Source organism: Haliaeetus albicilla, chromosome 7 (genome assembly GCF_947461875.1).
Source record: "Haliaeetus albicilla chromosome 7, bHalAlb1.1, whole genome shotgun sequence".
Taxonomy (NCBI): domain Eukaryota; kingdom Metazoa; phylum Chordata; class Aves; order Accipitriformes; family Accipitridae; genus Haliaeetus; species Haliaeetus albicilla.
Window position 1 is genome coordinate 41,276,549 of NC_091489.1, and position 12,836 is coordinate 41,289,384.

The window sequence follows — 12,836 nt, forward strand, 5'->3', positions numbered from 1 at the left end:
TAGAAATGGTAGTACATTAACATTGCCTTGAGGTGAGAAAGGCATTTTAGTCATGAAGCGCATTAGGTGCTGTATGACTTTGTAACATGAATTAATTTAATTAATCGTGCTGACATAGCTGAAAGAAGCAAAGCTCTGATTAAAACCGTCCTCTGCCATTAATGGTTTTGCAAGACTGAGCCTATACGGTGGAAAAATGCTTTTGTCCAGCAAACAGGAAACTGGAAAAGAAAAATCTGCTATAGGTCTGGGGGAGGCAACAGTACCAGAAAACCCAGATGGGGGCTGGCCCTCAGAGGGGCTGCAGCAAAGAACTGTGGTGCAAATGGAAGTGCCTGCTCGACCTTTTGACTTCCGCTAAGATGCGTGGAGCAAAACCAGTCATGAAGCAGGAAGGAAGTAGCACAACCACAGCGGAGGGGGCACGGAGGAGGGAGGACGAAGGAACATGCCTGTTCAGCCTGCAGAGCTGCCGGCAGGCCTGGCCCGGCCTTGGGGAGCCAGCTGATTAATAAGCACTGGGTAACTGAAGAAACAGTCTTGCTGCATGCTGGTTTTTGTTCCCCAAAATGATTGCTTGAGACCTGCATCTTTAGACCCCTGTCAGTGTCAAGGTAGCGCAGTTTTACAGGCGAGTGTGATTGCAGCTAAACAGGCTCTGGTGATGTTTCTGGGTTGTTAAAAGAAATGGTTCTCTGTTAACGTTGTGTGTACGGAAGGAATAATGCCTCCACACTAGAACTGCAAATGTTTTGTAGTAAAATATTTGGTTACTCTATTGAGTGGAAAAATATTTGGCTTTCTAAGCTTTCACTTTTTATGTCGTTGATTCACTATCTAACGATAATAAGCTGAATACTTTGCATGTATGTATGAAAGCACTTGCAGGAACATGAAATCCTACCTAAACTGTATCTGTTGCTCTGTCTTTGCATGTAACCACTGAACAGAAGCATGCTGTAGTTCTTTGTTTGAAGCTGGCACAGGTGTTGCCTTCAGCTCAGTTGCAAACAGTGAGGCAAGCCAACTGATGTGGCCTGTGGTCCCTGGGTAACGTTTTCAAAAGCGCTTATGTGACAGGTGTTTAAATTCCACTGACTGTCAATGGCATTTAGGTGCCTAAGTCAGTGATTCCCAAACTGCAGCTGGCATATGCCTGGTGCAACTTCTGGTAACAGTATTTGTGTTCATCACTATGTTTAGCTAAAAGTTAGAAAGAGGGCCATCATCGTCTATAAGAAACATGGAAGATTGTTGGAGGTCTGTGGCCAAAAATATTTGGGAATCTCTGGTCTTAAGTCACTTGAGTATTCTTTGAAAATATTACCCTTTTTCTGGGAGAACACTTGCTTCTGTTTAGCCAAAGCAATGGAGATGAGGACAGTTGCTGATGTTACTAAAAATAAAATACAATCATAATCACTAAACTTCAATATGTCAGTTGGCCTGTAGTAATTTACAATTGTGTAACTTGGTTTGTTAAAATGAAGGAGTTAACTCTTGAAAGAAAATGTCTGTCCTTTTAGCACAGGATTGGTAACTAGTTGCTGTATGTAAAAGCTAGTTACTGACATAAAACACTCTGCAATTTGCTGGGTTTTATGTTAACTTCCTGTGTTTTTCCTGTTATTTACCTAAGATACAGCTGAATACTTGTAAAAAAATAATAACCTTAAGAAATGAAAATGTTCAGGTATTAGAAACTTTTTTGGAAACAAAGTCCTTCAGTGTGTGTTTTTGTAAAATCATTTGTTTATCCATCCTTAAGCCTGCGGAAGTTCTTACTTCTCTTGCTGAAATGATGTGCTCAGCTGAGTGCAAGCACTTCCTGAAACTCAGCTAAGAGAGAAGGCTCTTAGGCAGAAGTGGTAAGCAAATGGACACAGGAATATACCTTGTCTTCTTGCAGTGTTAACTGTTGCGTTGTTTAAACCGTGCACTTGTTCACTTAGCTTCTTGTTCGAGAGTCAGAAATGCATTTGTGCTTGCCTGATCATACCCAAATTTTCACACTGTGCTGGGCAGCAATAGGAGAGTGTCTGCCTGAAATTACTTTCCTTCCATCTATAAATATTGCATACATTAGTTTCAAGCATGCTTAGAATTTTTTCACAAATAGGACATGAGTTTTCAAGTGTGTTAGCAAGTCGGTGCTAACTTGTGCCATATATCAAAACAGCTTTAGGATCGCTAACTTTTTAGTCATTTGGCATTAATGCACTGCTGTGAGATGCCACTTTACCTGTTCAGATTGCACACAAATATTGCATGCTGGCCCTCAAGGAAATTATTCAGAATTTAATTCTTACCAATTACTTGCATGTTAGTGTAACAAAAGTTAGCAGGTTTTGCTCAAGCATTGTTTTCATAAACTTAGTAAAAACAAATACCATCTCTTTTTTTGCTTGAGTTGTAGATGGATGAAATGATTCATAATAGTATGGTGTTTTCTTTTTTTTTTTTTTTTTGCACTGCCATAAACTGTCATATTTTCTGTCATTTTATGGAAGTGGGGACTTTCAGAAGACAGCTCAGGGAACAAGCTCTGTAGCTAGAACCCCTGATTTGCAATTTTTCTAGTGTTTGTCAGCTAAAGGCATTGCAGGGACATGGTGGGAGCCTACCCTCTGGAGGGAGGGAGGGAGCTGGGGTGTGTTTACAGTTAAATCATCTTTTCTGTAGGATTAGCCAGTGGCTGTGCCTCAGAATCTGAGTCTTACCCTGGCAAATGTGAAGTTGCTTATGTGCTACTGGAAAGAGGAATATGCAACTTTGGATTACTTAACATTACACCAGGGTGGGGAGATGCACAGATACTACTGATAAGGTAACAGCCTCGTTTTGTACTGCTGCAGCTTCTTTGTGTATCCATACATCTAGGTCCTGAGCCACCGATAATCTTAAATGTGATTGTGATCACACAGGAAGCCGTTACTTTGCTGTTCTGATACAGCTTAGTTTTTCCTACACACAGGATCCTGTATAATTTTTCTTAAGACATACTGTATAAACCCTCTTAAAATCAGAAGGTGAGGAATTACAGTAGCACTCCAAAGGTATAACAAAACTGCAAAAGCAAGATGACTGGTAATTGTGATACACTAGTAAGGCAAGGGGACTTCCTGACAGGCCCTCTCTGTGGACACCAGTTAACTGACAAAGAGTGGTGAACAACAAAGCTTTTCAGTCTGTGTTCATAGAATCAAACAACCAAATCATATAGCTGCTTTAAAATAAACACAGTTTGAATGTGTAACGTATCTAGTAGAGAGCTGCTGAATGAAGCAGCCTACAGAAGAGCATCTGGGTGGTTTTAGTTATGTTAATCTTGAGCACCTGTTGTTATCGCACATGTATGAAATGACAAAACCCAGCATCCCTTGCTGTATAGCTGGCACCTATAAACACTTTGAGCAGCTTTCATTGCTGAGACACAAATTAAAATGTAGTTGAATAAATAAGGGGAAGAGAGGAGAACTACTGTGAAAGAAGATTTATTGGTTTGAGTCCTGTATACCTTCTAGTCTACCCAGACTGTATCATAGTATGGAGGAAGGGCTCTTGTGGAGCTGAGTAAATGGTAGAATATATGTCAAGCAAAGTAGGTAAATTCCAATTGAGTTTAGACTCTATGAGTATGACATGGAGCTAAAAGACATAAGCCCAAACATCCAGAGAATTTTTGCAGAAAGGCTGGAGATAGTTACCTATCTCCTTTAGCTGGAGGTCAGTTCTGCAATCAGGCTGATTAATAGAATAAGTACTTCAACTAGGAGTAGCGTATCTGGAGCGAGTGGTATCTGAAAAATGTCCAACATGAAGTAATAGATTGGAACCAGTCCAACCAGAATACTAGAAATTAGTGAAAGGCTGAAACCTGGGGGGGAGTGTAGTTTGCTGCCAAACACAGCTGTCTTCAGGGACATGGCACACTACAATAGTACCATACTTAGTGAGAGCGCTTGGAAAACAAGACATTAAGAAAACACTACGTGACTGGGGATGCTTCTAGTCCCTCTCTAAATGGTTCAGTATTTTGCAGTCTGCAAAATAACTTGTTGCTCAGTGTCATAACTGAGTCTGTGCAATGCCTTTGGTGGTTAATGCAGCTGGTTAAGACCAGCTCGGGTCTGTTGGACATAACTTGGAGATTGTCCTTTCCCACGTAATACTCGTTCCTTCTTTTACCTTTAAGCATGTGACGTGGGGGTGAAAGAAAGCCTCTGGCCTAGAAATATCCCTGTCTCTTTTCAGGAACTCCCATTTTAGCATCTGGAGAATGTAATGGAGTGGAAGAGAAGAGAGTCATCCTTTATTTGGATAAAGGAATGAGAGAAAGAGGTGCTACTAGTGAATAGATTTTTTTTTTTTTTTTCCATCTATGAGTGGAAGATGACCTCCCTTGTGTGTAATGGTACTATTGTTTGACTCCTAAGTAGGAAGACTGTTATTTTGGTATTCCTGTGCTGCTACAGGCATTGATGCTTTGAGGTACCCAAGCTAGCTCTATTTCTGCATAGCACAGTTACAACATAGAGCTTACCTCCTTAACATAGTCACTAAGACTACAAGGAGGGAAGAAGCAGTCCTGGGCTGCGGTTTGTACTGGAATTTGATGCCAATCCAATGCTAGTTTCTTGTGAAGCATATAACCCAAAATGCTCCCAATGGTGCTGTGTCCTCTCTGCCAGGCAGTAGTCCTCCTGTCTTCTATTTCTGGAATTCTTTTGCGCATTCACTAAATCTGAAGCAGAGAATATAGAATATCTCTTTTCTTCTTCTCCAACTTTCCCTCTCCAGTTTAGAAAAGGGCATACCCTGATGGACTAGAGCACTCCTGATATATGAATGTCATCAGGCAGAGAAGGGACTTGAGGTACCAATTTGTAATTCAAATTGGATAATCACTCAACACAATATGGTTGAATGCCCTGACCATCAAGCTTTTGTATGTAAGTTATTACCATTTTAGGAAAAAACTGCAGGTGTTTTGACCTTCCCTTGGGAGCTGGGCCTGTTATTATCAGTTAGTTGTGCTCTGAGCAAATCTACTGTGTTGGGACCCTCTGGAGACTTGGAAAGACATTCAGTTTGCCTGGTCCAAGGCAGCAGTAGTTTTATGTGCTCTCATAAGGAATGTTCAGACCCAAGAGCAGAGGAGTCTGATGAGGTTTTGGCTCTGATTCTGCTGTTACTTAATAGGTGAGGTCTGAATATTGGTTTTGAATGTTTTCTGTGAATGTATTTCCTTGGGGCGGGGTGGGGGGGGCTGCGCCTTGGCAATAACCTGCCCATCTCAAAGAGGTTATGCAAAGTTAGTCATTATGGAAAATGTCTTGACAAACACAGACCTTACTGATAAGTACCATATGATAGATGTGTTCTGAATGCTGGGTAAATACTTGAAAGGTGGTCCCAAATAAGAGAAGTTTTCTAGTCTGGGATAATTCTTGAATTGCAATAGGTACTATTTCTGTTTTGTTCAGAGTGCTAAACCATGTCTGTCTTTTCTGAAAGAAACGTTTGGTTTTGTGGTCCTTTGTAGGCGTAACCTGACAAAGTTATCCCTGATATTCAGCCATATGCTAGCAGAACTTAAAGGTATTTTCCCAAGCGGCCTTTTCCAGGGAGACACGTTCCGGATCACCAAGGCAGATGCTGCAGAATTTTGGAGAAAGGCTTTTGGTGAAAAGTAAGTTTCTAACTGTGCTTAAAAATAGAGATGTGGGAACAAACTGCACAAAGCACTGTGTATTTTTAAAAATTCTGTTTTGTGGTTCAGAAAGGTCTTTGTCAGATTAAAATGAATGATGGGAGAGAACTACTAGTCATTTGGTCCACTCTCTGGGGTAAGGTACAAGTTTGTTCCTTTATTATATTTCCCAGTTCTTTGTCCTGTCTTGTTTTAAGTGTGTCAAGTGATGGGTCTTGCCCTAGGAGACTCTTGTATTGTCACAGAGTTTCCCTTGATTATTCAGCTTAAATTTTCCTCTCCTTAATTTAATTCCTTAACTTGTAAGGAAGCTCCATGAACTATGCAAAAAACCCTGCTTTCTTCTTCCAAAGGTTACCGTGCCCCCAATATTACTTGTCTTTTAGCTAAGCCATTATATTAAATTCTTTTCATCTTCCCTCCAATTAGTCTTTCCAATCACTTAGTCACCTTTCTTCTGGCTTCTCTGAACTTTTGTCAATTTGCATAATGGCTTTGTTAAGATAGAATGAAGGAGAAAGTGAAGTGCAATGTATATTTTCGTGCAAACTGTTGAAATGTCAGTTTTAATTTTTGTATCGAATAAAACGCTGACTAAATGAACTGTAGAGGTGTCTGCAGCAACATTTGAGGATGAAAGTTAATGGAATTGGGTACTGTTTTCTAACGGAGGTACTTCACATAAAGAGTTTAATTAGTAGCTGTCAGAACAAAAAGCAATAATATATTTGCTCATGAATAACACAGTTGTCTGAAGCTAAGCATGTTCTTTCTATGTTTCTATTCCACTTGATGTTTTAAAAGAAGGAAAATATTCCTTTAAACAGGAGCCTCTGTTTTGGCTTCTGATTATCTTACTTCTCCAGTTAATCGCTCTTTAGAGAATTGTTGCAGATTTTTTTGTGTTTTTTTTTTTTTTAAACTATCTAGACCTCTACTAAAAGACTTACTGTTAACTCCTCTACCAGCTGCGACATTATTAAATTCTTATCGAGTGATAGTGTTGTATACAGCCCAGGGTACATACAAGCGTTAACATGATAGGACTGCAGAAGAAGGGAAAGGAGAAAGCAGAGCTGGACTTCAGATTCCAAAATTTTGCATATGCAGAGAAAATTGAAGTTCATTTGGCTGCTAATTTCCTGCAGTACCAAGAAATCCTGTCCTTGCGTAACATGAATAAATCTCTTGTGGATAATTTTGATTTTGATTTTTTATTTTCTTCGCTTCTATTATCATGAGGTGCATACTGACAAAAAAAAATATGTAAGGTGCTGGTCTTCAGCATATCACATTTACAGATGGCTTGGTTTTCCCCAGGACTATCGTTCCTTGGAAGAGCTTCCGTCAGGCCTTGCATGAAGTGCATCCAATCAGTTCAGGGCTGGAAGCCATGGCCCTGAAGTCAACGATTGACTTGACGTGCAATGACTACATTTCAGTATTTGAATTTGATATCTTCACACGACTTTTTCAGGTAAGAATTGAGGAACACGAATCACTTGAAATGTGTCTCAGTGCTTCAGGTTAGACTCTTTTCCCAGGACAAACTGTATTTTACACACTAAAATGACATTACTTAGGCTGTAAGGGATTTGGTCATCTTGCCCTTCATCCCCTAAACAGCTCTAGTAATACTTAGGTCCCTATATTGCAGTAAAAGTGTGTGATACTTCTGGTTGTAGAAAAAAAAATTGTCTAAATATATACTGCAACTCTAAGGCACATTCACTATCCTCCCATGAATCAGTTTTTCCCTTTCAAAGGTCACTTTTAGACTGAAGTTCTGATAGAACTTCTGTAAGCCAGGAAATGTGAAGCTTAGTTTTATCAGTCTGTCTTTCCTTGTCCTTTCTTTCTTGTCAGATTTATTTTCCATGGGGGGTTTGCTCAGAATGGAGCACAAGCATGGAAAGAAATTTGGGCTTCCTAGCTTTTGAACTGACACAGCCAGGATGTTGTGGACATGTCTGTGTTCTGTGCACGAGAAATATCTGTATTACTGAAGTGATATTAATAGTAGGTAAAATTCCAACCCACAGTCTTTAATAGTGCTAAACTCAAAAACACAGCTTCTGATGGTGCAATTGGGTATTTACAAGAACAAACACTTACTTCTTTGGCTCTGACTTGCCTTTTCCCATGTGATAGGGTGGGTTGTAATTAAGATATGCCTAGATGAAAAATTCCCATGTTTGGTTTTGCAATGTGGCTGATCTCATTCAGTACTTTTTCCAACTATAGTACATAAAGAGCAAGTTAAGAGTTGCTGCAGTTTCTAAGAGATGCACAGTTCTTAAGGAGAGATAATATCTTCTTTTAGACAAGTTGAGAAATTTGGGAAAAATGGATGAGATTTGGACACCCAAGCCCCTCTCAGGATTGAGAGCTTCCAAATGGTTGTTATGACTTTTTGTACATCATTTTAAGGAATATTTAACATGCATGTGCTGGTTTATTTATTCAAATCTTAGACTAGCCACTAATCCTTGCCACACCCAAGTGAGGTTAGTTGGTTAAGGAGTAGTCACAAGCATCTTACACACAGTGAAACTGAGACAGAGAGGGGAGGTCACTTTCCTGAGGCCGTACAGGAAGTCGGTGTTAAGAGATCAGACTAGTCATGGTTTCTGGTCCTGTGCATAATCTTTTTAAACTCCTGTCTTTATCCCTGTCTCAGGAATGAGTCATTTTCTCTGCAGAAGCAGCACAAATTGGTAGCTATTCTTGAGCAGTCTTTTTGTGACCTCACTGACTTCTCCCTTGGCATTTATTAAAGGAGTTTTGATTAAGGTCTGTCTTAGGTGATGTTTTTATCACTGACAAGAGAGAAACTCAAATGCTAAGGCTGCTGCATGAGAATGTAGGTTTTAGTTCCTCTACTGGATTTATGCTGGGATAAGAAACCTGCTTCTTTAACTGAAGGACTGATCCCTTTGATTAAGGAATATTGTATGTGTTGATACTTTTTAGAAATGCATGGTTAATGTGTTTATTTGTTGTTTCTATAGCCATGGTCCTCTTTGCTCAGGAACTGGAACAGCCTAGCGGTGACTCATCCTGGTTATATGGCATTCCTAACGTATGATGAGGTGAAAGCCCGGCTTCAGAAATTCATTCACAAACCTGGCAGGTTAGTGCTTGGCAGCACTGGCTTTTTTATCATTCTTGCTAACATCGCTGGTTACTGTGCTGACTGAGGAGATTGGGTTTATTTTGTCTTTGTCCTCCTTCCTCAGAAATTTAAACTGTGAAAAACCCTAGCTTGCCCTATATTTGGAGATTATCCTCTGTGTGGTGACTTACCTCCTGCCCACCCCCACAATTGTCACAACAGCTCCCTCAGGCCTGAGCACAGAGGCAGACACTGCCAGAGTAAGCCTAAACGGTGGGCTGTTTAGGACCATGAATAAGGGAATGTGTCTGTAGGTCCCATAATTTTATGGTGTATATGCATAAAACCAGGAGAGCTGAGCAGATTGCAGCCCCCAGAAGCAGTGTGTACGTCTGAAGCCAACTTCAGACAGACAAGGCAGCTGACCAATATTTGCTCTGGCAGAAAAAAGTGTGGCAGGCAGAGCAGGCTGGCTGCAAGGTAATGCTGCAGCCTGGGTGGACTTCAGAGGCTCTGGGGGCAACACATGCTTCTGTGGGCGTTATGGACCTGAGCAGTTTTGGACTACCTAATGTCCTGGGTAGAACTTGGCCCAATGCAACAGGGCTAACGGATTTTTCTTTATGCAGGAAGGGCCAAGTGTTCATTTCTGGAGGTTGTTGTTATGCTGTTAGTTCTGTGCTGGTTTTAAAAATGGAAACCTTGTGTAGTCTGTTGGTTCTGTTGTTTGTTGGGTTTTTTTAAAGTTAATTTGAAACAAGTGATTTTAATGATGCTGACTTTTCTTGCTCTGGATTCTGGGTTTAATTTCACCTGGAGGCCAGTGCTTGAATGCTTTTCTCACTTAGTACCAGATTGCAAGGTTCTCCTTTGATCTGTCTGGGGGTAAATTGCGGAAAGCTGGTATAAATCATCAAGTTATTCCTACTATTTTTTATTTGCTGACTTGAGATAGCCAGACGAAGACTGCCTACTGGGCATTTAATCTTTTCTGTCTGTTCCAGTCCAAACTGAAGTTGCTTTTCCTTTGTGTGTTTTTAGTTATATTTTCCGATTGAGTTGTACACGACTCGGTCAGTGGGCCATTGGCTATGTCACTGCAGATGGGAACATTCTTCAGACAATCCCCCACAACAAACCTCTTTTTCAAGCACTGATTGATGGCTTCAGGGAAGGCTTGTAAGTAACATTATCAAAATGAAGTTTTTTGCCCTTTTGCCCTTTTTCACTGTGAGTTTGTTTTATAAAACTTAATCCTGTGGTGAGGTCTTAAAGTCAGTTGAATGGTAAAACGTACCCTCTGGGTTCATCACACATTATCTACTTCACAGGAGAGGCAGCATGTTGCAGAGGTCAAGCAATCACTGTTGACATCACTGAGCCCCTTTTGGACATCTCTCAGCTCTTCCTTTTTATTTAGACCTTGATTCAGCAAAACAGTTCAGTCATGTGAATAGTCCCATTGATGTCAGTGGAATAATTCATATGCTTAACTGTTTTGGCACTCAAGAATGCTCAGACAGCTATCTTTGCACTGTAGAGCTGTACTGTCCCTTGCAATAGCAAACGATAAGTGTGCGTCAGTGTTTCCCTTGTTATAGATTCTTTTCCAGTCCAGTCCTTAATTTGAGCCATGGCAACTGCTTATGGCATCAGTTTTCTTACTCTGGATATTACAGTTTCACTATAGGATGATTTAAGAAGAGTAGTCTGGGGCCATAACATCCTGTTTAAAATAAAAATTGATGCCAGGAAGGAAGACAAGCTTCTTTTTAAGAATGACATGTTTGGGGTTTGTCCAACAATAAAATTATTCCAAAACTTCTTTTGAATTCAGAATACCTTCAATTTCCACCCCTCACTTCTCACCCTCATTCTTTCTTTCCTCCACCATCCCTAAAAGAAACATTATATTTGTGTTCACGCGCATGTGCCTCTGTATGTGTATGCGTGTGTGTATATGCACATATAGAGAGAGAGATCATCTTTTTTCCCCAACTGCTTACAGTTATTTATTTCCTGATGGCCGGAATCAGAATCCTGACTTGACTGGCCTGTGTGAGCCCACACCTCAGGACCACATTAAAGTTACACAGGTGAGCAAAGTATTCTATCCCATGAAATTCACTTGCTTTCTTCCTAATTTCTAGCCTCCTCAGCTGTTTATACAATTCTGTCATACTTGGTATCCCCCAGGCTTGTTTTTAAGGCTGATGTATTGTATTTTACAGGACTTGCAGAAATCTTTGAATGGTAGGAATGGGCAGAGGAGATTGCAAAGATTAGGTAAAGCTTTATGCAGGGCTGACAGATTTTTAAGATTTTTTTTTTTTTTTTTAAGAATGTTCTGCCAAATATTGTTTCTCTTGTGCCATCCAGCATGTCTTGAGCCCTGATTTCCTAGGCTGTTCATGGGACACCTAAATGAAAATCTGGGATAACTTGAAGCGCACTTTTTACAGAGCTTGACAGATGTATCTAATACATAAAATTGTAGTGAAATCTTTGCAGACTTCTGTTCTTCTTTGCACTGTGTTCTTGTGTTTGGAATTTTTTTTTCCTGCAGATCTTGTGTTGGGTTTCTTGTAGCTATGACTAATCATGCTTGTTATTTGACAGTATCAACCATGTCTGTCTGTCTTTCCCCAAGGAACAATATGAATTGTATTGCGAGATGGGCTCCACGTTTCAGCTGTGTAAAATATGTGCTGAAAACGACAAGGATGTGAAGATTGAACCATGTGGCCATCTGATGTGCACGTCCTGTCTCACTGCATGGCAGGTGAGGCGTTGCCTCTTGTTAATCTATCTGAGTGAAGCTAGTCACTCTTTTACAGAAGTGGTATATTCTCTTCTCAAAACTGTTCAGTTTCCTTCAGGTATGGAGATAAGATAGCATAACTAAGGACATAAGCTCATAGTTCAGTAATATCAGTGCATCTGTGCCAGCTTCACCAGCACAGGGAGAAGCTGGTTAGATGCCTGATCTCTTAATATAGGAATAGGCAGGAGTGTGAGGACTTGCTAAAAAGCTGTTTCTCTGCTTCAGAGGGAAAATAGTCCTCATAATTGTAGCACAGTTTGCCTTTGTCTTCCTCTCAGTTGAAAGGTATCTGCCAAAAAGCAGGTTTAAATCTCTTTGTATATTAACTATGTGTTGAATTTCTGCATTGTAGTGGCTGTTCTAACAGATTTCTTCTCTTCCCTGAAGGAATCAGAAGGCCAGGGTTGTCCTTTTTGCCGCTGTGAAATCAAAGGCACGGAGCCAATTGTAGTAGACCCATTTGACCCCAGAGGAGGGGGAGGATTATCACGGCAAGGGGCAGAAGGAACTCCCTCACCCAATTATGACGATGATGATGACGACAGAGCTGATGATTCCCTCTTCATGATGAAAGAACTCGCTGGTACCAAAGTAAGGTCAACAGAGTGTGTGCTAGTAGACGTGGCAGTATGTACAAAGACTGCATGTTCTCTATCAGTTTTTTGTGATCTTGAGTGATTTGTGCCTGTGAGGGTTGTCAGACTTTATAACAGGAAAGATTTTGCTCAGTATGGAAAATGTGGATTTAGGTTCAGTTTTGTCAGTTCAGTTTACACTGTCAGTTCTATTAAGCAATGGTGATCACACTTTAAAATCTTTGATCTTTTGTGGGTTGTCTTGAAAGGATCCATAGAAGAGTGAAAAGGCTGGCTTGACCTATTGGAATGTAAGATCTAGGTTTATAACACTTCTCTACATGCTTAGCAATGCTGCTTTTGATTTATTAGCCATAGTTCACCCATATCAGCAAAAATTCATCCATTTTCCCCAGTGATGAATACAACCAACCAGATATGGTCTTCCCAAGGTCCTGATGACTAATTGGGTAGAGGGCAGGCTATTTTGCTGAGGAAGTCAGTTTGACTGTCATCTTTTTATATGGTGTCTGATAAATTTGTATAATAAATGTGTGATAACTCTCTGCCATTAGTGCTACTTCCTGCCCAGAGATGTGTACAAGACAG

General features: G+C 40.4%; 1 protein-coding gene across 1 annotated transcript in view; it reads left to right on the plus strand.

Annotated features, from left to right (window-relative positions):
- Positions 1–12,836, plus strand: part of CBL (Cbl proto-oncogene) — a 46,054-nt gene that overhangs the window by 19,674 nt on the left and 13,544 nt on the right. Inside the window, exons 3-9 of the mRNA XM_069788021.1 lie at positions 5,546–5,692; positions 7,034–7,190; positions 8,725–8,846; positions 9,870–10,007; positions 10,837–10,924; positions 11,479–11,610; positions 12,040–12,243. Of these exons, the coding sequence (XP_069644122.1) occupies positions 5,546–5,692; positions 7,034–7,190; positions 8,725–8,846; positions 9,870–10,007; positions 10,837–10,924; positions 11,479–11,610; positions 12,040–12,243 (988 nt within the window). The remainder of the gene's footprint in view (positions 1–5,545; positions 5,693–7,033; positions 7,191–8,724; positions 8,847–9,869; positions 10,008–10,836; positions 10,925–11,478; positions 11,611–12,039; positions 12,244–12,836) is intronic.